This window comes from Liolophura sinensis, chromosome 6, assembly GCF_032854445.1.
Source record: "Liolophura sinensis isolate JHLJ2023 chromosome 6, CUHK_Ljap_v2, whole genome shotgun sequence".
Classification (NCBI taxonomy): Eukaryota; Metazoa; Mollusca; class Polyplacophora; order Chitonida; family Chitonidae; genus Liolophura; species Liolophura sinensis.
In genome coordinates this window covers 37,019,283-37,046,464 of record NC_088300.1, presented here as the reverse complement: position 1 = coordinate 37,046,464, position 27,182 = coordinate 37,019,283, and the positions used below count along the sequence as shown (strand labels likewise).

Sequence of the window (27,182 nt, the reverse complement as noted above, 5' to 3'; positions counted from 1 at the left end):
CTTTTGCTGGCTGAGGGTGTATAGTTAACTACTGGTCTGAAGATATGGTAACGAGAGTCTATCTTCTTGTAACTCACTTCTTGCAGTCCACGACCAGACTACTGGCACACTACAGGCAAACCCCTGAGGAGTTAATGGAATGCTTCAGGGAAATGAAAAGAAAATAATACTTTCAAATGACCTTTGATTTTATGATTATTACAATTTACTGACCATAAAATTCTTGCATGCTGGAACTGCAGAGTTTAAAGTAGTAAAGTGTCTCAGTTTTATAGATAGATGTACGCATATCCAAAATAATGTAACAAAACATAGTCGTAATTTCATTAGAACTTTTTCCTATCCGTGTGCCTTTTCTTCTTGTTTTTCTCCTGAGTTTGGCATATAAGAACATGTAGTTCCTGCCAGCAAAATGTGGATTTCCATTATATTGCCATGTTTCTGGGTGGTGGAAAAAAAAGAGTCTGACACCGGCTCATCATGTAGCAGGTTGCTGTTTTTTTTTCTTTCCTGTTTTTTTGTCTTACTTTTTTCTGTGATTACACTCTCTGTGTTTACCTAAGCTGTAATAGGGATGTTTAGATGAAGAGCCTGGAGGGATAGATGTCAGACAGCCAGATGAACTGACATGACTGACAGCTAGGCCTGATATATACATATATATATACAAGCCTTACCAACAATCCACTCCAGTTCAATGGATTCTGTTTGGATATGCATACATGCTGACCATTATCCTTCTCCTAGCTTCCAGAAAGGGTAGATTGCAAGATGATTTGATTTCTTTGTTTCAATATTATTACATGTCCCTGGCTCCATGCATGGATGAGAAACTATACGGAATGTTAAGCTTGACAATACTCTGCTGATATTTAATCTAATAGCCATGCAATAACATACAGAATATTCAAGATTTTTTGAACATCACAGTCTCTGTAGAATCAACTTATCTTATTCCATTGGTCTGGTGATTTCAAATTTCTACACTGTGCATAGAGCCTCACACTGTATATATACATGTGAATGTTGCAGGCCTACAGGAAATCCCAAGAGCATAGAGCATGGTCACAAGATTTTAGCAGACAGTCATAAACACAGGTGATGGCTGGTGCTTAAGACTTCAGTTCCCGTCATGCCCCAAGGAGCAGTCTAAGTGAGGTTTAAAGATGACATCTGTAATGATCTATGGCCATACCCATGGGCTGTGGCTGACTGAAAAACTAATTTTGCATGTAGGAGTCTTGTGGCTTGCTCTCTTTGAAAGCCATTTATCACATTTTACGACCGCTCCTTATGGTCTAATCATCAAGTGGCACTGAGAGGGTTTCTCAAGCCTGTTGCTCAGATTGGCACACACCTTGGTACAGGAAGAGGCACAAGGCTGTCTCCTTCTCAGTCATTATGGCCGGTGTTAAGAGAACAGATGAGAAGGAACACTACTTGTAGTTACAGCCCTTTTAGCCCTATCCCTTCCATCGGTTCATGCTTCACTTAATGTGAAGTCATTAACAAGAATGCAAAACATAACTATTTTTTTACAGACATGCTGCTATGTGAGAGGTGGTCCAATATACATACTGTACTTCACCATACTATCACCCTGGTAAAAAGTGAAAGGTTAATGAAGTAACAAAGTTCTTTTATAAAAAACATCTTCCAATAATAAAAAGGTTTCTTAGGTATGGTAAACAGTCAGCACTGAAGACATTTTGAAAGGGGGAACGAAGTTGTGTGGGGAAGGGGGTGGGGGTGGGGGTGGGGGGTGAGGGTTGGAACAGATATGTATTACATCATTTACATGACCATTTTTCTTGTTTCGATTCACCAGGTTTCTACCAAATACATTAAAACCATATGGGAAATGAGGCTATTCTTGTTTAACTTTGACAACTTCATACATAACAAGTACTCCTTTCTGTTCATGATGAAGAATGGTTTCTAATCCAAGTTTTGCTCTTCAGCACCGACAGCACACATTTATGGGTACACAAAAAAAGAAAGACCTATTGCTCTGGGACAATCAGTGTTAAAAATGAACTAATCTAGTCTCCTTGTTCAATTTAACTTGGTTTAGCAGCAAAGCCACCCATGCTCGAATCGGCCCTAGAATGCAATTCTGGCCGACAATGTGGAAGTCGATCCTGTTGCTCAGCATTCCTGCATGTAGATGAATCTGATCAGAGACGTACATGCATGGACCTCAACACTGACTTCCTTCTACAGAACCCGCTGCAAATTAAATTTCGCCCAGCAGTCCCTTCTTGGCAGGGTTTGGTATATATGCAACAGACTCGGTGAAGCGAGAAATAAAATCTTGTAGAGGAGCTAATCAGCTTATTGATGTTGTCAGGCCAAATTTCAGGCTGTCGTCTAACCGGCAGCATTGAATACACTAGTATTTCCTATTCATTAGCTGACCACTCCCATTCTAATTAGCTCTTCAAACCCGTTTCCCTGCCATTGCACACTGACACAGGGCAAAGTTTAACTACCACCTCCTATACAAGGGCAATATACATGTAAGCAAACCAACGAGGTCTTTAGGGCCAAGCTAGAAGAACATATATAACTGTACATGACCAAACAAGCAAATGTCTTCATTCACTGTCACAAGCATCAGCTCTGGATAACACAACTTCTTGTGTTTTTCCCCTTGGAATTGTTTGAGTGATGGACTGAATGATCACGTACGACAAGAAATCACATTTCATCTAACAACAAAATCAAGCACGTATTAACTACATCTTCCACGTCCTGTGCAATCAGTGCAAATTTCATTATTTGATTGAAGAAGTTGAAACAAATAATAGATGTTTGAAATGCAACTGGCAGGATGTAAAAAAAAATTAGCTCAGTAAGCTCTGAGCAGTCTGCAGCCACTGCAGCTGTAAACATAGATTCTCCATCATCTGAAACTGTGAACAAGAAATTTCACAACACAGTTAACACACTTAATTCTCGCGAAAGAAGACAATGATTACAGGCTACCAAAAACAGGACTTTCACCTATTTTATCTTCAACAAGTGATTTCGCAATAGCTGTGCATGTGTTTATGTATGCTTGGGGTTTAATGTCATACTTAACAATTTTTCAGTTTTATGATGACAAGGAGTCATTAGATATGTGTACATATATTGTGTCTTCTTGTGGCAAAGTGCTGTCCCCACTGATGTACCTTGCCCAAGACACCAGATATGACACCCCACCTAGTCACATTATGCTGACACTGGAGAAACCACTCCTGTTTCCTTGCTCTAACCTCTCAGCCCTGACTACATATGTATGATAGCATCCCATCTTGCAGCAACCAAACCCAACTTCATGAACAATCTCGCACATAGCAATCAAAACAAATGTGATAAAATTGTTTTTGCTATTTCTGGATTGCAACTAAGTTTTACGATTTCAGTTTTATGAGGAAAGCTTGTTCTAAAAGTTCACAATTTAAGTGTGGCTCAAAATACTTAGTTTAAATAGTAGTCTTATTGCACGCATGAGGTACACATGGGGTACACAAAATCAACCTGATGAAATATACAAGAAAAAAAAAAAAAATCATGATGAACTTGTGCTGTTGACATTTGTTGTATCTGACTGCCCTGATTATAAGTGTCTAGTGGAAAGGCCTGTTGTCACCTCCTTGCCTTACACCTTCTCTAACACACTCCCTAACCCCCAGATTCAGGCTCTTACACCCACACTCAGTCATGTAAACAGACGACAGAATCCCATCAGTATCAATTCCAACCCTGACCTTGTGTTTTAGAGCTTAGGGGTGGCTGGAAGAGAGCTAGATTCAGATTAAGAATGATGAAGCAGCATGGTAGCTATATCCACTGGTCAATTCTGCTTCTCCTTGCACGGAGATGCAAGCAGAGAACTGTTTCAATCCAGAAATGAACAAGTTATTACACATGTCAGTTTTATGGTAAACTATGTCATTTCCCAGGAAATTAAACTCTTATTCTTTTGAAAGCCCTGAATTCCAGACATATTCTGAAAGAACAGATAAATAAATCAACATGTGAAAACTGACAAGAAGATGCGTGTATTTCACAATCTACCTGGAAGTTTTGATGAGGCCAGAAGTGGGTATTGGCTCATATCATCAATGTGCTGTTTCATAACGAGGATTCAGATTTTAGAGAGTGTCAAAACTGGTTACGATACCCCTTAACCACTGTCTGGAACATATATGGGTTTTAAAGTATGAGGCTTGTAAAAACCTGTTTTCAATAATAATAAATTTTATTACAATTTTTATGGTAAGGTATGGTTACGTATTGCGGGTATATAAGGAGCAATGTGTGATGAGATGCTGTTGTGTATAAATCAGTGTAACCTTATAATAAAGAGATGGATCGGCTTACAGCAGCAATGTGAGGAATTAGCCCTACACATAACCAGTCTCTGCCAGCTGGAAACTTGACAATTCTATTAAAAACAAGTGTTTGCCTCAGCACTAGATTACCCTTCTCTGATAGAATCCAGGAGGAAATCCAGCTTTTTTCCCAGGCTCACTGGAAACAATCTTATAAATGAAGAGGGACAAAAAAGCGAGCAATATTTCCACTGGCCTATATTGGGTCTCCATCCATCAGCACATCGTCATGCTGTTCTTCATACTGAACACTCTGATCCAGGACTGTTTTTTTAATCTACCCCATACTGATAAAATATTACCGTCTTTGAGATTGGTTTAACTTACACATAGTTTAAATAGCACTTGTAACTTCTTAAAAAAAGACTCTGTGTCCACAAGTTTTTATCTAAGAAAAAAAACAACAAGACACAGATGGCATTGCAAGGAAAGGCCTGCAGCAGGGATGAAGTATAGAGAACACATATCTGAAGGTTTGCAATGCAATGCTCTTGGACTGAAATGATCACTTTCCAAAAAAGACAAAGAGAAAATGCTACAGTGCTGGAATATCCATTATAAATTCATGCACATGTGTTTTGAGAGACACCGGTTACCATGACTAATATTCAAGCAAAAATGCTAAAATGTAGCTGTTACATCACTTCCAATAACACCTGTTATATATTGTTCTACCCTACCCATATAATCTACACCTCAGAACACTGTTACAAATTACTTCGTCTATCTTACAAATTACTTAACCAGACGGATGGCGTAAGGTTTAAAAGTATTTTACCACATGTTTTAAATTGAACTGTTTGTTAGTCTGAGCACAATGGTCTCTTTTATACCAAATTCATCCACCAGTATCATGTAAGTACTGCACAGCTTTCTGCACTATTATATTTTTATATAATAAGAACAATATTTTAAGAACAACCCTATGCATCTTGAGCTATGCTTTAATATTTTAACTTACATATATGTACTTCTATCACCAAATCAAACACACAAGGTAAACATATATTCAAATCTGCTTTGGAACAGACGTGACTCTTCACATAACAAAAACTAGGACGAAAACATAAAGCCTTCTGTCATGGAAATATTTCATATGTATTACCAAGTTAAAAAAAATACACAATGAGTACACAATGAAGAAAAACAATGAAGCATTAGAAAGTGGGAGCAATTGTCCAAGTTAAACATACTCCAATGTCCAAGTCAAATACAATCAATCAAAAGTACTAAAAAGCAAAGGAAACAAAGAGAAATGTTCATTTGATAAAGATTTTTTATGTGAGGTAACCTAGTGGAAACTTACCAAAGCGAGCATGGCCATAGGAGAAGAGGCAGCCATCAGCACCATTGACTACAGCTTGTACAATCTCAGTCAGACTACTGGAACAGATCTCCGTCTGCAAGCAAAGAGTATCACCAAGAAATGAGAAAATACCCAGCATATTTGATGTCAAATTTGACAGCTCAAGGGTAAACGGTGCCTTATTTATCTAGGTGGGAGGAGATTAAAACATCTTCACAGCTCCATCACACCAGGGTGTCTTGGCAATGTAACACTTTACAACCAGCTCATTGGAACTTACCATGGTAAAGTCAAGCTCCTGCAAACCACTGCCTTGAACGCACCAGATTATGTGTCATTTCTGCAGCTAGTTAGGGTTATAGGTGCTCGAGATATTTGGTAGAGAAGTTTAAATACATACTGGATGACCCCATAAACAATCCAGACACCACTAGTCTCTCATTTCCCCCTACAGGAAGATCTGTTTTCACATGTGGCTGATCAGTCAAAAAGGCCATCAGGACTGTGAGTTAATATGAAAGCGACTATTATGCCGAAACCCTGCCCAAAATGTTCACACGTTGACAGAGTGCAAAACCCCAGCAATGCACACTGATAAATACACGTACATGTAACAAGTATTGGTTACACAAAATGATTTGCCCTAAAATGATGTTCTAAAAATTTCACTTCATTCCTCTAGACTTGCGAGTGAAAACAGTAATTTCGGTTTTCCTAAAAATTAGCAAATGAAATATGCAAAAGCAATGAACAGAATTACCTAGATGGAAAGAAGGAATTTATGTAAAAGATCTAGCAGATGTCCATAAGGCCATCTGAAGATCAAGTTTAAATGCCATTAAAACACGTACTCCAAATATAAGACAGCTGACTATGGTTTGAGATGAGCTTTTTGATAACGTATTAGAGCAGGGCTGAAGTCACCCACTGAGTTTCTGATTGACCCAGCTGCATTAATGGAAGTGTGTCCTGCTGGTACTGAAATAATCGGAGCCACAGATTCTAAACTTAGTTGTAGTTACTCAGGGCAAATCAAAATTTCAAATTTGTCAGAAAATTCTACAATTCATCTCAAATTGCATGTTATGATAAAAATTGACTCTACATAACTTGAAATAACTGGAAAATTAGATCCAACAACATAAAGTATCTCTATGGATAACAACTTCTGATTTGCTTTAACCAACTTTTTGATGTACATTCTAAGACTGTTATCAAGTGGTAAAAATAAATCAGAAGTTATCCATAAAGAAACTTTGTGATGTTACTCTGTCAACTTTTATATCTCTCTTAAAGCAAAATTGGATCTACTTATAAACAGCTGGGGCTTGTTATTCAAAAGTGTATTAAAAATTAGGCCTTACTTGAACTACAGTCTCCTCCTCATACAAAGTAGATGGCATTTTAATCTTGACAAACAGTTAACACATGTACCAATAAAGTTTACACGTATTAAGTCTTCATACGCTTATAAAACAACCAAACCCTGAATTATAACTACCCTAAAGCACAACCATCTGCCAGTATATCACTCGGATAATCATACACATTTTTCTATACACAGTGATGAATTTGGCAAACTGAGTGCTTGTGTGTAAAACACTGTCTTGTAATTACCATGCCAACAAAGTACCTACATCAGAGCGTAAGCTTCACCATCATGCAAATGAAACAAATTTATGGCTGCTCAGCTGCAATCAGAGTTCAAAACTATCTAACACAATCAATTCGCTAAAATAGGCCAAGATCTAAAAGTCACAGTATCAATCAGGCCAAAATAAATTGTGTTTCCCTTCCTTTTTTTGGAAGGGTGAAAAATGAGGTAAGAAACCTGATTATGGGTTATTTCACATTTAATCAAAACCATATGTAATTCAATGGACTTCAACTTTCAGAGCATAATCCATCTGACATTTAATAGTTTAAGTAATAATACGCGGAGACATAATGAGGCTTACGTACGGGACATTTAATAGTTCCCACTTCATCTAGAAGAATGTTAGAACATTACTGACAGTTATAACAACGTTTTCTGTAAAAGTAGAGGTGCACCAAAAACTTCTCTTGCACTTACACACCAAGCACAATTTTTTTATGTACACAGATAAAATAGCTTAAATTTGATTTGTGAGATATCACTCCAGTTGTGCCAGCTAACTTTACAGTGTTTAACACATTTACGTGTACAAGTAGCCATAGATTACAACAGGGTTGCCACATATGTTTTTAAAACAAAGGCCCATGATTTTTGAGAACCAAATCTGACAATTCATGAATTCTACCACATGAAATGACAAAACCCGAAAACCAGTTTTGCACTCAAAGATGTAAGTCATGTGTTTGACCAGAAGTAGTAATGAAGAAGGAAATATCAAAAAATATTAAGCCCAGCTCACTGCTTGGCTTACATATATGTGTATGTAGCTGCTTCACAAAATTAGCTGTACAATACACAGATGCATAACTATGGTGATGTAGCAGAGGACCCTCTCACAGTCACATATGTAGGCACGTGCAACTGCAGCAGAGAACCCTCTCACAGTCATACATGTATGCATATGCAACTGCAGCAGAGAACACTCTCACGGTCATACATGTATACACATGCCACTGCAACAGAACCCTCTTACAGTCACACATGTATGCACATGCAACTGCAGCAGAGAACCCTCTCACAGTCACACATATATGCACATGCAACTGCAGCAGAGAACACTCTCACGGTCATACATGTATACACATGCCACTGCAACAGAACCCTCTTACAGTCACACATGTATGCACATGCAACTGCAGCAGAGAACCCTCTCATGGTCACACATGTATGCACATGCAACTGCAGCAGAGAACCCTCTCATGGTCACACATGTATGCACATGCCACTGCAGCAGAGAACCCTCTCGCGTTCAGCAGAGAACCCTCTTACTGTCACACATGTACGCACATGCAAACACAGCAGAGAACCCTCTCATGGTCACACATATATGCACATGCAACTGCAGCAGAGAACCCTCTCATGGTCACACATGTATGCACATGGCACTGCAGCAGAGAACCCTCTCACAGTCACACATGTATGCACATGCGACTGCAGCAGAGAACACTCTCATGGTCACACATGTATGCACATGCAACTGCAGCAGAGAACCCTCTCATGGTCACACATGTATGCACATGCCACTGCAGCAGAGAAACCTCTCATGGTCACACATGTATGCACATGCCACTGCAGCAGAGAACCCTCTCATGGTCACACATGTACGCACATGCAACTGCAGCAGAGAACCCTCTCATGGTCACACATGTACGCACATGCAACTGCAGCAGAGAACCCTCTCATGGTCACACATGTATGCACATGCCACTGCAGCAGAGAAACCTCTCATGGTCACACATGTATGCACATGCCACTGCAGCAGAGAAACCTCTCATGGTCACACATGTACGCACATGCAAACACAGCAGAGAACACTCTCATGGTCACACATGTATGCACATGCAACTGCAGCAGAGAACCCTCTCATGGTCACACATGTATGCACATGCCACTGCAGCAGAGAACCCTCTCGCGTTCAGCAGAGAACCCTCTCATGGTCACACATGTATGCACACGCAACTCCAGCAGAGATCCTTATACATTTGCCATCCATACATTATCTAAACCACTTCAATGTGATGCATTTACAAATGTATTCGTGGAGTTACCCTTGACACACATGTCAACAGATCTTGTGCCAAAATATATTTTCTACATCCTAAAAATGGCTTTAACCAGTCTTCACAAGCTTACACGCCTTTTGTTTTTTTGTTTGCACTTTTTCTTCCTGCTGATAATTACAAATTACATATGCCTGACTTAACCTTAACTGGGAGGTCTGGAAACCCTGAAAATAACGCTATTAAAAGCAAAAATTCAAGTAAAAGCACAACCTTGCTAAGCTCCCAAGAATTTTTTGGGTGTGTAAATGCCTAACTGAGACAGTGCGATGTTTGATAGTTGCGTTTTCCCACTTAAGTGTTTAAAAGTAAGGCGAGAAGGTTTCTGGCTGTGACAATTTGTAACTGTAATGATCTACCTGGGAGGTCTTCACAAGAGACAACTTCTTAACACAAAACACTGGGTGACCTCACTGCCACACCAGAAAAATGTCAGTGTCTCTAAATTAGCTGGTAAGTTTCACCCTTAAATATTCTCTAAGGCAAGTGAAAAAAACTGCTTTTTTTTTCTGGAGCTGTTCCACATGTATACTTACATCAACATGTTCTAATCATGGATGACCTAACAGGATTTCACACACAATAAAGGAGATATTTTTTTCAAAATTGAAAGTAAGGTGAATGTACATTTCTGAATATGATACATATGTATGTGTTTTATGTCTCTTAACTGTAAAGGCTCTGTCACGCTCACGGAAGAAATGGTATATGAGATATCAGCAGAAAGCACTAAAAATTCTAGCTGTTAAAATTCTAACTGTTAAAGTACGGTACATTAGGTGAATCTCTGTTAGAACAAAAAGGCATGAATCATACTTCCAAGCAGGACTTTTTTTTACTACAGATATTATACAGCCTTGTATTTTCAAATTTTAACACAGGCAGTGGTGTTCACTGCATATAACCAAAATACCCCAAACACAGTAATGTCTACTTTCTCATTTTGTGATTCCCAAAGGCACACTCTCACTGCTAACTGGTGTTGCAGCTCTGTATAAGTCGATTTCTTGGTCTGCTGGTCAGTCTGTCGTCCGTTCAATTGGTCAACTTTTTGGTGTCCTATCTTTTAACAAACATGGGCTATGGATGTGTTTAATGAGAGATTGAAAACCAGACAACATTGAGATTTCTGGGTATCTCGCAGCTAAGGCAAATTTACGCTTTGTCCTTAAACTACCTGTTCAAACTTATGTATAAATATATATATTTGAAGAAAGAGAGAAAAATCCCCTGGTGAGGAGAATTTACATAGGAAAAAAAAATAATAAAACGCCTTCTCAACTTTCTACATTCTGTTAATGTTAAGGAATGTAACAGAATGTAGAAAGTTGAGAAGGCATTTCAACATATATATATATATATATATATATATATACTTACCACAGAGTCATCTGGACAGAAGACTGCATCAAAGGCAAACATTTTGGGTGCGGGCACACCTGTGCGGCGCTGACTGGCTGACGCATACCCACAGTGGGACGGGTCATAAACGGTCACTTGTTTCTTACGGGGGTCGACGGACAGGAAAGAGGCGCTCTGCTCGGAGTATGTGGAGGGACAGATTCGGAGCATTACCTTTACCTGAAACACAAAAATCCCACATGTAAACACAATCTAGGAACAATCGGGCAGGACCAGGTACATTTATGTAATTTCTTTATACCTGACTGATGACTTATTGCATATTTCAAAGATTTTTTTCACTTTATAGTCTGACAGATGCAGCCAGAAATTGTTGCTTCAACCATTACAGCCACCATCAATGAAGCATAATGCAGAAGTCAAAATGGTCGATATCTCGAGCTCATGAAAAATTGAGGTCATCCGGTATGATTTAAAGGTGTGAAAACTCTTTGCATTGTTTAAATGTGATATATGTTAAATGTGATGACAACACAGCATTTTGAGTATTTCCAGACCAATAAAACGTCTAATAAATTGCAATGAACATCACTGAATTTTCGTTACCCAATTCTGCTGAAGCCATGGCGCTAGGGGGCGTGTAATTTGCTACTATTTATGCATTTACATGAACAGTTAGGATAAAACCCTGACTGAGGTAAACTGACAAGAGGGGGTACTTCACTGGAATAGTGTGACCATTTGCCAGATACCACACTGTCTTCGCTGCTCTGGTGTTGCTCTCCATGTTGTACATCTTAAATTATAATGCATGAGCTTCCAGCTATATCATATTGGAAAACAATACAACCATGGATAAAATACTAGAATCATTCATTCACATGGCTGAAATAATGTTAAGTGATACATACTATAAAAATGAAGCAAAGTTTATTTTAAAGAAACAGAAAGGGCTAAGAAGTTTAATATATTTTCAAGCATTCATACATTTTAACTATCAAACCAAACTTTTGACCCCAGCTGAAAAAACTCTTCCTGAAGCCTTAAAAGGCAGACAGACAGTAATGATATGTCACAGAAGTATGTTATGACGATATTTTTCATGTTATCATATCCTGACAAATGTGAGAATACCCACTTAACAGATCTGAAATGACATAATATGGGACACTAGCCCATCTTTCTCAGACTGCTCCCAATTGTGGTTAACACCACAGCATCAAGCAGATCTCGTAACACTGTCTGTCTGTAACCGGCTTACAAAGATCATGCAGCTGACAAGCCTTGTCACTTAACATGGATCAGGCTTCACACACAATCAATAGTATCAGCCATAAGAGCCAGAAATCCTTCAATTGCACAGAAAAAAACGCAATCACCCAGGGGCAAAACAGTAGCATGATTTGTATTGTCTGCTTGCACAAATCGAGCTGACACTCATCATATAGAAGTCGCATGCTTTGATATACATATGCTCATAAACTTTCCTTTCTAACTTTCAAATAAGCTTCACAATATATTCTGGCAATTTTACTAGGAGGTGCCTAGAAGTGTACATATACCTACAGATTGTAAGATCTCTGCCACAACAGCAATTTGATACTGCATGATTGAAACACTGTAACTTTTCATGCAATCTGCAAATTCTCTTCTTGATGTCTTAATGTATCTGGCAATCATAAGGCTATGATATACTAGCACAACATGGAATTTATACATGTACTCTTCCCCCTATATGGATAATTCTGCCATATCGTTACATGTACACACAATTAAGAACAACACTCAAATTACAAATCATGGGTATCCCTATCATTCTCGTCAATATATGTAAGCAGTCCGGAGTTGTCAGACAAGTTTCAAAAAACTATTCCAAAACAATCGGGTTTTAATATTATGGAAATTTCCAAAACCTCAATCTGGGTACTCTATAGCAAATTACCACACTCGTAGTTTGAAGAAACAGAAAAATTGTGCATAGCCTGAGGCGAATGAACCTATCACAAAATGGCTGTTACGTGTACAAGTTCCAATTTTGTGCGAAATTGCTGCAGACAAAAAAAAAAACCTGTAGCTAATGATTTGCACTTCAGCTAGGAATATGGCGTGAAGAAATGAGAGCCTGGGGTGATATAGCACAAACATCAAGTGATAAACTTGGCCAACTACCCATAATTCACCACAACAATGGCCGACTTTTACGACAGTAGGCAATGTACCAGAACAAAACGGACACCTAATGGATGAGAGATTGCTTACATGGTTCCAGATATAGTTACCTCTATACAACTGCAAGCTATCAGAAAACCCTTTGAATGGATAATAAAAAAACAGTCATAAAAAAAAGTACACCATGTGTGCGAAATAGAAACCGTCCATGGTCTGAAAAATGTTCAACTGCAGCAAGGGAGAGAGTGAACTAGCTTAATGTGCCACAAAAACATACTGTGTCAATTACATCATTTCATAAAGTGAAGAAAAAGAGGAGAGGAACAGAAAATGTCAGCATGATCCTGCATGCTGAAGTATTTGATGAACTGAACTCAGAACCGTTCTATTACACTTAAGGAACCAATGATTATATATCGTTTCATCTTTCATTACATTTCCAATTGTGGCCACATTTTGTTTAACACTAAATTCTTATTAATACAACTTTGCGACTTACGCTCTATTTTATACTGTATTTTAGGTGCACATGTCCTGGAGGATACTCAATGCAGATATAGAATGCTTGCAACATGACATTATCTGCACAAGTCACAAATGACAAGATATCATCTGAAATGTATGTAGGCCTATTATACCTGTTTTTGTTCAACAAGGAATGACTTGTTCCTGAAACTCATTCATGCACAAACATCATCAGATAAATATGTTTTAAAACATGAGAAAAAAAGCAAATCCTGGTGTTAATGTTCTGGGGTTGGATGATGCTTTTAATTATGTCTAATTATGCACCAAGATGTACACGTGCACAAGTACAAGTGCACTTGCCATGAACATTCTCAAGCAATGGAACATTCTGATCACCTAAGTAACAAACCCAGATGTGTCCGCTTTGTAAAATTTCTAGAATTCGCAACCCTGACTCACAAAAGCACCACCACTAAATATACATGACCACAAAATGTTCTGCCTCTCTGAAGTCAAGGCTTGCGCAGTAGGACAAAGCCTAGCTAACCAGAAAACCCAGAAAAAAATATGCGCGAAGACCATGTCCATTAACTGTTGATGAATTGTGGCCTTGACAGGAAGCCAGCATGTTACATAGTTATACTTTAACATTGCAGCCCCCAGACCAGGGGATTCCAGGACTTCTCGCATCAAAAGGTAGGTTAGGGATGGTGTACATCCCTATTGCATGACTTAGCACTAAGGGGCAGGAGGATCACAGCAGCAGATCTTACCCTGCCAGGCCTAATCAGGAATCAACACACACCCACACTTAACCAACCATCCCCAACCAGGTATCAACACACACCCACACTTAGCCAACCATCCCCAATCAGGTAAGTTGTATTAATAAAAATTCAGTGTTAAACACACACAACCAACCTTACTCAGCCATCCCCAACCAGGTATCAACACACACCCACACTTAACCAACCATCCCCAATCAGGTATCAACACACACCCAAACTTTACTCAGCCATCCCCAACCAGGTATCAACACACACCCACACTTAACCAACCATCAACAATCAGGTATCAACACACACCCAAACTTTACTCAGCCATCCCCAACCAGGTATTAACACACACCCACACTTAGCCAACCATCCCCAATCAGGTATCAACACACACCCAAACGTAACCAGCCATCTCCAACCAGGTATCCACTCACACCCACACTGAACCAACCATCCCCAATCAGGTATCAACACACACCCACACTTAGCCAACCATCCCCAATCAGGTAAGTTGTATTAATAAAAATTCAGTGTTAAACACACACAACCAAACTTACTCAGCCATCCCCAACCAGGTATCAACACACACCCACACTTAACCAACTATCCCCAATCAGGTATCAACACACACCCAAACTTACTCAGCCATTCCCAACCAAGTATCATCCACAATTTCAACTCAACCACCATACTTCACTGAACAAACTGATCATAGCTGCACATATATTATAGTTATATCAAGAACATTATACTTTTTGCATTTCTTATTTTCTGTTCATATCATTTTTATGAACTTAATGACAATTATTAAATGAAGTTGACAGAATTTTATAAAATTATCTGGCAAATTGTTTCCCTATATGAGTCAAAATCCTTGTTATGTTTAGTCACATATTAATTTACACATATTTACAAGTACATGTATATATGAACTTACACATGTCACATGTCCAGCATGTAGATGGGGGGTGGGGTGGGGGGGGTGGGGTGGGAGATGCATAGCTGTAGAGATATTAGGCCATCAGATGATAAGTGTTGTTGTCTGACAGTGCTGGTGTTCACCTTCTTGTCACCTCAATCCTAACTCATATCCATAGGAGTATCAGTGGGACAATCTGCCCGCAAGCCTCAAGTGCTGATTGGCTGACCTCACACAGGGCTAGACGCAGCACGTCAACGTCAGCCGCTGAGAGTTATATTAAAACAATAGGTCCAATAATCTGCTGCTGTAATGACACGCCATCAGGAACTTCTCAGCCTTAAAGATATATCAGGATTTAATTTCTCAATCTCCCAATCTAAAAATCTCATTTCGTCTTTCCCTGCAATCTTCAGCTGGACTATCAAGCTCCTTGAAAGAAAATCCATCGATGAGATAGATGGGGGTGGATGGGCTGGCCTGACCGCAGACAGCGGGGTTAACTTCCAAGTGGCAGCCAGATTACTGATTCCATTAATTTTGATCCACTTACACCAAGTCCAGATTAAAAAAAGATCTTGACCATGTTTTTCACTCCACACCAGTTCTCAAGCAACCAAATGGCACAGACGAAAAGTTCAACATTTTCTGTATATGTTAAATATTAAGGACGAAGATCCGTGAAAATTTTACTCCGTGAACTTTTTACATACATATGCTTCAAGTCAACTACAGAAAGGTTACAGTGAAACTTTTGTTGAGAATTAAGGTAAACAACTTAAAATCTCACACACAAAAAATTCACTTTTAGAAGCAAATAAAAGCCATAAAATATTACTACTGGTGCCAAAACTTATGTGTACATCTTTCCCATAGGAAATCATCCCACTTTCCAAACAAACATCACAACAACTTTTGAGAAAATCAATGGAACTCAGAGAATTAGGCAAAATGATCAACTTATTCATGGGCTAAATTTTAGGTCATTTACTGTATGCCAGAACCTGTGATTTTCATATCCAACATCACACACTGTATAAAATCACACTATTAAAACCTCAAGTACAAAAAACGTCCCTCATTTTACCTTTACTCAAAAGAAACAACCTATTATTCATTCATTTCACTGGTGTTTTACACCATTCTCAAGAATATTTCACTTATCTGATGGCGGTTCGCATTATGACGGGAGACTAACTGGGAAGAGCCTGAGGAAACTCACGACCATCTGCAGGTTGCTGGCATACCTTCCCACGTACACATGGAGAGAAAGTCTGAATTAGCTGGATGAATTCACACTGATGGCCCTGGAGAGAAGCCCCTGAGTCACTCTGCTATGACAGCACTATTAAATACTACAATTTAATGCCTTTTAAGAAACTGACATAAAAGTGTCCCCTGTTAGATTTGAACTCATATCTATGGAATCAACAATGAGAAGGATGTTAATGTAAGAGTCCTACAATTTACAGCAATGCCACCATCTAGTCTACCATCAAATTAGTGGAGGGAGCAACACTGGAATACATCTGCTCTTTACCATAAGTGTACGTCAACAGATTTCTGGTGATAATGTCATAGGGGAAATCATATGTAAGTGTATGTGTGGCAAAGTGTAACTGGATATGACTGTATTTTATCTTTGCAAAACAAATATTACTGGCGGGGTTGGGAGGGTGGGGTGGGGGGGAGGGTGCATATCACCAGTCCTTATCAGTACTGCAAATGACACCCAGCAGTCAAAACCAAGTGTCACTGGATACATGCCAATGATGCCAGCAACACTTACTATAGAAAATGACTGTTTTCAATGTTTATAAACTTGCATTTTATTTTGCCTTCCAAGCTTTATAACAACAGAAGTTAATCAATCTGTAAAATGCCTGAAAAGCCTCTGGAGTCGACAACAATGTTGTGGATGTGAAGATGAAAATGATCACTTTTAACATCGCTAGTTAACCCAAAACAGCATTGGGCAAACTTTATGGACAGACATGACTATGATAATGTGCAGTATGAGGAGCCGGAAACAGGAACCATGCTAATGGTAATAAACGTCCAGAAAATGCCAAGATAATACCAATTTGCTGGCATCCTAAGCTGATGAATGGGGTCAGATATTAAACTCCAGTTGAAGAAATTATCCAGTGTTACAGTAGCTAAGGTTTATGGAGTATCCCGACAGGAGCCAGCCTACGAGGGTAGGGGGTGGGGCCGACATGCCAGGGGGCACATCAAAGTGCCCTTCAAAACCCTCCCAAAGCTATCTCTACCACAAGGTGAAACTCTTTAATAATATCCTGGTCTCCAGGATAATTGACAACAGGCCAGGAAAATTGCCAGTCAAGTCTGTCTGACAAATGATTATTTACAGCAAAAACCCCCAAAAATAAAAAAAACATCAAAAAAAAAAACAAAAAAAAAAATTGAAAAAAGTACAGAGGGAAAAAGTAAATAAAAACTGAATAGTGAAAAACTGTTTAGAAGACATGGAGTAATAATAGTGATTGTTGTGATCATGCTGCGACCTTGTAAAATTACCCTAAACGGAGGCGACATTGGGCTCCAGGGGTCTGGCGTGGACTTAAAACAGGCCTTAGTCTCCCAACTGTTTTCACATGTAATTTGTAATTATTACACTAGTGCACAAGGGCATAACACTACAGGAAGAAAGTCAGTTTCTAATAAGATTTGCAGGCCCCACTGACGTGTCTGGTTATGGTTACGGTCATACATTCCCCCAGCAGAGATGATGGCTCCAAGCCTGTCCACCCCTAAGTCTACAGGCCGGGGTTTACCATGAATCACTGGAGTACCACTGCTCCATCCATCTCCTAAGATAATACAGGTCTTGACACAGCTCTTAAGAACATTGCTAGAGAATGATGAGTTAACTGCCAAGTCCAATGGAGCCTTCATGGTATGTTTCATTATTTTGTGAGACATAGATAACACGGAACCTCATATCACCGCAATTCTTAATTCAGAGCTTAAAAAAAAAAAAAGTGGCATGTGCCCTGGTATCAGGATAAATGTTACTCGAAATTGCCTGGTGAAAATTACCCCTGCAGTAACTACCCAGACGTACTGGCCATCCAGTCCAATACTATCGCAATCATAACCATGGAGAAATGGCTCAAGAAGAGCTCAAACCATGCCAAAATCATATACTTGCAACTTATTGGCATCTCAACTTTTCCTGACATCCCGGGCAGAACTTCAGGCTACATTGCTAGATATCTCAGGCCTCCCTAGATACAAAACTACTAAACAATGCTGATAGAACCCAAGACTACACCCGTCATTATAATTCCCTTGTTATCTAATTCCGCTGGAACTTTCTTGATGAGCCTCTTGAACATAACAGTAAACACTGGTATGTTGACAATTGTTGATTCTTCAAACGACTGAACTGTTGATGATCACGGAGGATAACTCAGGTAAAAACAAAACTTTCAAACTCACACAATTACGTACAGACACCCCTTAACTTGGTCTAAGACAAAGTGTTTTTATTGGTTGTGTTATGATGATAGCAGACTGTAGGCTTGTTTGCCATGCTCAGCAAGTCCCTGTTTACTGATAACAGTATTACTCATTTCCACAACTCCCAAATAAAAGAGGCAGCGAAATTATGTCAATAGATGGAAAATTGACTTTCCTACCGAGGAGCCTGGCAATAATATTTATACACTATTGGCAATATCAATAGGCTATTTAAGCAAGAGCTTACGCTGGCTGAGTCTGACAAATGGTAACAATGTTTTGTGATAGATTTGGATGGTAGGGCACTCAGATCTTCAGCAGTCCGTATCTTTATATCCTTCACAAAACCTTCCACAGGCTCTCTTCAGAAGCCACTCTAAACTTTAAGACCGCGAAGCAATTACAGTGTGTTTGGCCAAGACAATTAAAATCGTCTTCCGATTATTGGGAAGTATCATCTTGGGGTGAAATCCTGCAAAACTTCTGATGAAATCTTGAACAAGACATTAACTTTGTCAGCAGCTAGAAACTTAGACAAAAAAAAAATAAATAAATAACACTCTAACTTAAATAACTGAAGTGAAATTTCCAAAATTTAGTGGATGGAAACAAAAATATTTTGATGGTAGGTTATTGGAATCTTAAGTTAACAAATGCTAAAGAGATTTATTGAAATACCACCTGGAAGAGCCATGAAAGCAATCCAGCTGGGTACTATTCTGTAAGGTTCCTTATCTTCTGCCAGCAGCTACTGTTGTTTTATAAAAGAAGTTGTCTTAAAGAACAATATCCTGCTGCTTATATTACAACAGCTGTAGTGTTATTGGGATCTGTTTTTGCACTTTACCAACGAGACCAATCCAATTGTTTCTCTCAAACAAAACATCCACCACCTAACCTAATATCCGTGACTGCATGTGAAACTGTTCCTGAGGAATTTGGCGGTGTTAGATCACCATCTGTCCGAACAAATCAATGTTTAGGACGGAAAATCTTCTAAACATGAGAATAGCCACAATATCGCCAAGCACTGACTCAACGCCCAATTATTATCTATAGCACAATGTAAACATCCACTAGTCTCAGATGTTACATGTACAAATAAACACGCTACAGACATATATAATTATACATCATGACACAAATCTGATAACAGGCTTATCCTCAAAGTCAAGTCTCTGTTACATGTAAGCATGACACATTGTTTTCTGACAGTACTTGCAGTCAGATGATCTGATTAGGTAAGATGAGAAGACACAACTTATAAAAAGTTAGGATCGTCTTTTTGTGACCTCCAAAACATGCACACACATGGACATTATCAAAAAAACAACAAATTAAATGTTTTGTCTTTATGCTGAATCTAAGAGAATTAATGCCAACTGTTTGGCTTGTTAAGTACAAATACAATTTAAAAAATCCTAATGGATGGCTGCAGGTCGCAAAGTTCCATGTTGCAAAGTTCCATGTTGCTCTTGAATAGTTGCAAACACAAACTATAAGAATACTGATTGGCTACACATGGCAATATTGAGAAAACTGTTGTCAGCACTGTGCGATAATTTGTTTGTGACATTTTACTGATGTACTCAGACTAAGTTGGATTTTCTAACAGATGTCAAATCAGTATACAAGCAGGAAGAGAGAAACACTTAGAACCAAATGTATTTGTACACTATATATAAGGAGCCGTTTGCCCCGTCCATCTCCTGAAGTCTATACAGAACAAGCAAACACTACAGAGACTCACCTTGCCAGCACCTGGAGTCTGCAAGCGTCCGGCCCCTCGCATCAAACATGGTGGCGCTGGAGGGGAAGACAGACGAAGGATTTCACTAAAGTTTGTAGGGAAAGACGGCAGTTCTGGTTCGGGCGGATGATGCTTCTTTTTCCTCTTGGAAGAAATGCTGAGTTTCTGTGCAGCTCTGAAAGATAAAAATTCACTGTGACAATTTTTTTTTTTTGGGGCAAATTTGTGACAATTTTTCAAGTAGAGAAATAAATTGTGTAACTCATTTATATATATGTACTACAGACTATACATTTGTGTCAGATGCACATCGTGTACACTGCTGGTGCAGTAATGTACATGAACTGATTATATATGTATTGATGATGACTATTTGCACTCTAGCACAATCTGAATGAGAAGAAACAAGCATTGCTGGAGGTCAGGAGAGCTTTTTGTTTTGGAAGATGTTTAACTTTGAACACTTTCGGTCAGCATGCTACAGGTACAGCCCAGTCCAAAGAGGCTCTAAAGTGGGGAGTAATACTATACCACAGAGACATTGGTGACAAAATAAACTCAGAAAAAGCAGAATTATTCATCAGAAAAGGAGATTTTAGCCTGCATCTTCAGGCCAAATGTACTACTCAATTCTCCTCACTAGAAGAGGTTTTGTTCACATGGTAAGATGTCAATCCACGTACATTGTCAGCTATGGAAGAATTGTATATGGTCTGCTACACGCGCTCTGCGACACCATAGCTGCATGATGCTGTCAACAAACACCACCCATCTCACAGTCACACTTCACTTCATTTCTACATATTTACAGAACATTGTGAGACATTCCCTTCTTCCTCACTGTGTATTAGTACAGATTTTCTGTTGATACTGGACAACCATGAATTTAACAAACAAATTTTATTCAATGTGTAGAGATAAAAATTTAAATTATGGCTGAATCTATATTTTATTACCCTCATGTTGGATACTTATAGATTAGCCTGAAAGAAATTTGTTTTCTCTCAGATATGCACACTTACAACATACATCCTTAGGCATTTGGATATTTACAACAAACTCAACATCATCGAAGCATGGTTCCATCCTCATGAAGACACACATGTAGGCAAATATGTACAGTAATATTTATGTAATACGAAAATCAAATTCGCAAATTTGCCATAGCTGCAACATACTGCAAAAAAAAAGTCAGTATTGTTTTGCACTCTTGGCCCCGTATTAAGTGCATGGTATAATTTTAAAAAGCTAGAAGTCAAAAAGTTGACCGACATACCAGACCAATTGACCTTACAGACAAACCAACAGACTGAGTGACATTTAGAGCTACTAGTCACAATTAAAAATCAGAAGTATATCCTGAAATTTGGAGAGTATGTGATTCCTGTACTGTAAACAGTTAAAACAATTACTGAAAAAGCAGCAAGCAATGTATTAAGATTACTTTGCCAAAGTGGCAAAAGTTTGGACATCACAAGATGATGGCTGGGAGAGACAGGTCCGGTAGCAGCCAGTTAATAAAACAGTCAAGTATGCGGAGGAACTCATTTCATGGTCCAGGGGCTGTCCTAGGTTGTAATTACGATGTACCTGGGCACCACGCTCCGGGCAAATCTGCAGCAGCCAATCAATGAACTGCTACTTAGAGGCGGACTTACTGGGTAATACCTACTTATACAGTGTATGTGGCAATATCCTTCTGGTCAGTGGATCCACTAAAACCTTTACACTTGTCCCTGTCCTCCGTTAACCTGCAGTTTTATCTGACCAGGACAATGTATTAATGCAGTTTTGCCTGGATTAATATCTTCTGGTACATTGGAATGGTAAGCATCATTCTGCCAGTGACCAGAGGGCATTTCCATAAGGTCTTACAGCCTTCCTGGTAAAAGGTGTTTTTGGCATGGTGTTAGTTTAGTCCTATAGCTTTGGTCAGATTACTTTGATGTCTCCCCAATGGTCATCTACATCAATTGTTCTATTCCCTGGCTCAAGATATGCCTTTGGGACTTTCTGGTCCCAGAAACCCAAATACACAATCTAACTGTAGCTATGTACATGCATGTCAAACCTTTTGTCATAAACCATTCATGTCAATACAACACAAATTTTATTAAATCTCAAAACTATCAGAACTTGCCATTTCTGTTGATCACTGATGTGTTTCGGTAACATTCTATACAATGTGTACAAGCTAATGATTTCTTGCATATATGAGTAATTCATCGATTCTGCCCTTCATATGTTCCATTACATTTCCATTACATTCAGAGTAAATGATTCACGCATTTTCACCACAAGGGAGAATGATGCAAATGGATAAAGTAACAGTACCCTTGATACTTACATTCCACCACAGCTTATATTTATGCACACGGCAACATGCTGATGGTGAGGAAAATTGTATAAGCTATTCAACCCAATGATTTGAGGGCATAATAAAACTATCCAGCCGCACCAATGAAGCATGGTTAATATTCCAGTGGCATGACATTTGTCAGAAGCCAGACAGGGGTTGCATGGGGAATAACATCCACACCATCTGATGTACAGATATGAGATAACACACCGCAGCAAAGATACATGCTTATGTAACATTTTGTGACAGGGGATGAATAAATTATCGCATAAATGTCAAAGACACCGCAAGGTTCCTTGTAAATCAGAAACCATAGTTGCATGTTGCGACAAAATAACAAAGCATGGGATATACTAGTTATTCTTAATGCCATATATCTTGGGAATGAAATATTTACACATTCAATAACATTTCAACCTACATACTCCATTGTTATATTACATAATTTTGATGAGATATACGCTATATGGCATGCCTCAGGGGTAATAGGGTACATGTAGGTAATAAGTAATAAATGTAATTTGATAGATGTATATACATGTATATATCTAACAACAGATATAGTGCACTTTGCTACCACAGATTGTGCTGCTTGACTATCATCAAACATAGAAGGCTCATGCGGTTTTGTTTGCTGTGAAGCACCCACACAACACTAGAAGTACAGCTAAACACTAGTGATCATGATACCCTTCCATCCCAAAGCAAACTATTATATTTCATATTCCATACACTTTATCTGACAAAACTCAAGATTGTGGACATATCCTAAACTGCATATTTAGAAATTAAACCCATCTGTGAATGTTTCATTGATTATTTAAGACAAGAAATTGTCGAACTTCATGTTAAAACACATAAAATGCATTTCACCTGTCATTAAATGCATCTTCTAACATCTCTTCAAACCTGAAGTACAGTATAGTCAAATTTCACCCAATGAAGATAACAAACACAGATAATGCTCTGTGTAAACAAGGCCATTTCTGGTCTGCTATCTTTTGCTACAATTGTGCTATAAGGCATACAATGTTTGACAAACAAGAGGTTTATTAGTGGGCAAATAGAACAGTTGAGCTTTTTCTTATCTTGGGTGTTACCAGTAAGGCCATTAGTGCAGTAAACAGTCATTGCTAGCTCACCAAGACATCAGATAAGCACCATGTCAAACAAGTGGTGAAATGGTCAGACCAGAGAGAATTTTACCACTGGACTTTAGCGGCTGGTTATCAGCCATATGGACATGTAATAAATCTGTCAATCTTGACCAGTCCAGCAGTCCCCCTTTAAGTGGCTGCCCTGGGTAATAAAGCTGCCCAGGGGCCACTTAACCCCACACAGATATGCCCAGTCTTAAACTACATCTGTTTACAGACTGCAAAATTTACTGATGTTTTTAAGGACAGGGTTGCCAAGGAGTAACTCGGGAGCTCCAGCTGCTTCTGCACAAAACCAATTAGAAATGATGAGTTTGCATCTTTACCCTTTTTTTGTCAGAAAAGATAAACTGCATCTATAAGCAAGTTATAAAAACATCATTGCTATATCCAGCAATTGGGAATGTGTTAGTTTTAGCCGTGCATCAAAATTTGTCTACCATATTTTAGTATACATATAGGCTCCCACCTAGTATAACCCAGCGCTATTACCCCTGGTAAATAAGGGTGAGTTTCATGTTTGCTTACTAAATGTAAATAGCTGTCAGATTGTGGAATCTTTGTTTATCATTGTCCCAGAGATGCCAGTGAGGTGTTCATGCACCAGTGCTCAAAGCAATACAGACTGTTTACAGTACTTATATTCTTTATTACCCTAGGAGACTATGGTCTGTCAACTTCTTACAGGGATGGTTTTAAAAGTTCCCCTAAGGGCTTAGTCTGAAGGCTATTTCTGTGTATATCTGATATACATACATAAATATATACAAACACAATGTGACTTGTAAAATCTGTATATTAAGCATATGGGTCTGTTCTTCTTCTACAGATGGACACACACATGGTACACATGGACTTGCAACATTCCATTAATGTTCACAAACAAGCCTACCAGACAATCACATAAATCACCAGAATCTAATAGTGCCGAAACATCAAAGATGAAATGCTTAAACCTAAAAATTGCACACAAATGTGTTTATTATGGACGATAAAAAAAATAGCATTATTTCGCCCAAAGACTTCTCAATAGGTTTCACACAAAACAAGACAGTTGTATGCAAAACGGTAACTAAAAGGAAACTCAATCAAACTAAAAAATCAACACTCTACAGCTCATCTGGTAAAACGATTCTTTCTGTGTTTCCTGTCTTCTAAAGGAGCAACTTGTTACCCGAGAGGACTGCTGATTAGCTTGTGACGAATGAATACAGGACTGAAGAGTGGCTGGCTGTTCAGTATTCTGACTGAACCAGAGCTGAACTATTAATTCCCCAAACCACCTCGACAAAAGACAAGCCTAAGGTGAGTACAATAAGGGAGTTAGGCCAAGTGACAGGCATTGACTGGGGTGTTTGGTGGGGAAGACAGGCTCCTCTCCTGGACTACAAGGGACTTCACCGCGAACAACACCGCTGCTACACACATAGACGTTGACAGGACTTAATTTAGCGTACTCAATGGGTATTCATGAAATGGAAGAATGATGGAGAAGAGCTTTTTGCCTATTGCTGAAGGTCTCTCATCCCAAAGAGATGCGTTTGCACTATCGGAAAGCTGTATGTCAAAAAATCGTTCTCCCTTCACTGATAAGCCTATGTTGCTGTGGAAGTCACAGAAGGGAGTAAAAACTCAGCAATCTTCCAAATACTATCGGTTTGCCAATCTAGCGCAACAAGTCACAGTCCTGCAAGCCCAACTTGTTTTTACCCATCCTTGGGTCGGTGTTCTTCAGAACTGCAAACACAATGTGTGTTAAAACGATGCAAATTCTAAACCAATGGCACTATCAGACACGTATTGATTATTAAGACTTAATGATTTATTGTCTTGATTTATGGCCAGCTGAAACCTGTAAAATCCTAGAATTTGTAACCAAGGGAAGGCTTGGAGTCAGAAAAATATCAAGGCGTTCAATGCTCTGATGATGGATACATATCGGCTCTGACATTCACGTTTGGATCTGAGTGCTCATAAAACCTTTCATCTCTATTCATAAGGTTTTGCCCAGTCCAATCATAAACGGGTTTATTTTCTGATACAACCGTCCCACTTATTAAGCGCTCTGTTTCCAGTGAACATGCCATTCAAACGCAGTCATATCTGATTAATCGGATGCCTACTCTCATGGAGGTAGAATAATTGTTATCCTAATTAACCACACATCCTACCAAGGTTTGAAGCTGTAAATTTCGAAGATTGTCAATTCAAAACACACAATCATTGCACTCATAATGCAGCTTGAAGTTAACTTATGGTATAAATGTATGATGTATATAGCCTGTAAGTATGCTCCTTACACTGTACTTCCATGAACTTGAAAAATTGAGCCAATAATCGTAATAACAAATGTAACTGTGCGCTAAATAGTCATATCAATTATATGCTACCCATTAAATAACTGGGTGATTTTCATAAGCTTCTTGCATTTGTTGAATGAGCTATTTTTCTAGCTACAACAACTACATGCACCGTCACAGTATCTTGTCATAAATGTGCACGTATAATGAAGTCATTTTGTTGTAGTAATGAAGACAAAAATGGGTACATCATAACTCACAAAGTACTCACTACAAACACTTCTATAGCACTTGTTCTTCATTATAACTAATATCTATTTTGGAATTTACCTCATGATAAAAGCCAGACTCAATCTTGCAATAGGTACCAGCATTTAATTCCTTCCTCTAGCTATCTATAAAATTGGCTTCCTCGATGCCGACATAACAGAAATACCATGACATATTGATAACCTCCATTCCATCATTCCATTAGAATAAGGGTGGCGACTCTAAACAAATGCACAGGAAGCCACCAAGCCTTGAAGTTTGAGTAACTTTGTTTATTACCACAAGATTAGCACTTTGCCTGATACAGGAAACTTTTAGTAAAAATAACATTACCCCAAATTTTACTCTCTGTAAACTTTTAAGATTATCACACATCCACCCATAACATTTGTCTTTTCAAGTGTAAAAAATTAAATAACATAAACTTTTGAGATTTTAAAGCCAGAAAAGATCGGCAGCTGCTGATTTTCCATCTCAATTATTTTCCTTTCCATGTCAGGTTATACAAGATATTCTCTTCCTAATTAGACACTCTTGATTACAAGCTACATAATGAATTACATGAGAACTATTATTCTCAGCAAATTCAACACAATAAAAATCAACACAAAAACCTACCTGTATGTGTACATGGTGCAAAGAGACGGTTACAATCTAAAGACTTCTTACATTTCTCACAATGCGTTTGAAGTCACCCTTCCTGAACATTAGTGACCACACAGGCAGAGTGCATAAGCTACACTACAATTTCTGACTGTCGA

The 27,182-nt window shown here is 38.7% G+C and overlaps 1 protein-coding gene across 1 annotated transcript in view; it reads right to left on the bottom strand.

Moving 5' to 3' along the window:
- LOC135468163 (kinesin-like protein KIF26B) overlaps nucleotides 1-27,182 on the bottom strand; it is a 67,875-nt gene that overhangs the window by 18,095 nt on the left and 22,598 nt on the right. Inside the window, exons 4-6 of the mRNA XM_064746252.1 lie at nucleotides 20,336-20,510; nucleotides 10,786-10,986; nucleotides 5,689-5,782 (exon numbers count right to left, since the gene is read on the bottom strand). Of these exons, the coding sequence (XP_064602322.1) occupies nucleotides 5,689-5,782; nucleotides 10,786-10,986; nucleotides 20,336-20,510 (470 nt within the window). The remainder of the gene's footprint in view (nucleotides 1-5,688; nucleotides 5,783-10,785; nucleotides 10,987-20,335; nucleotides 20,511-27,182) is intronic.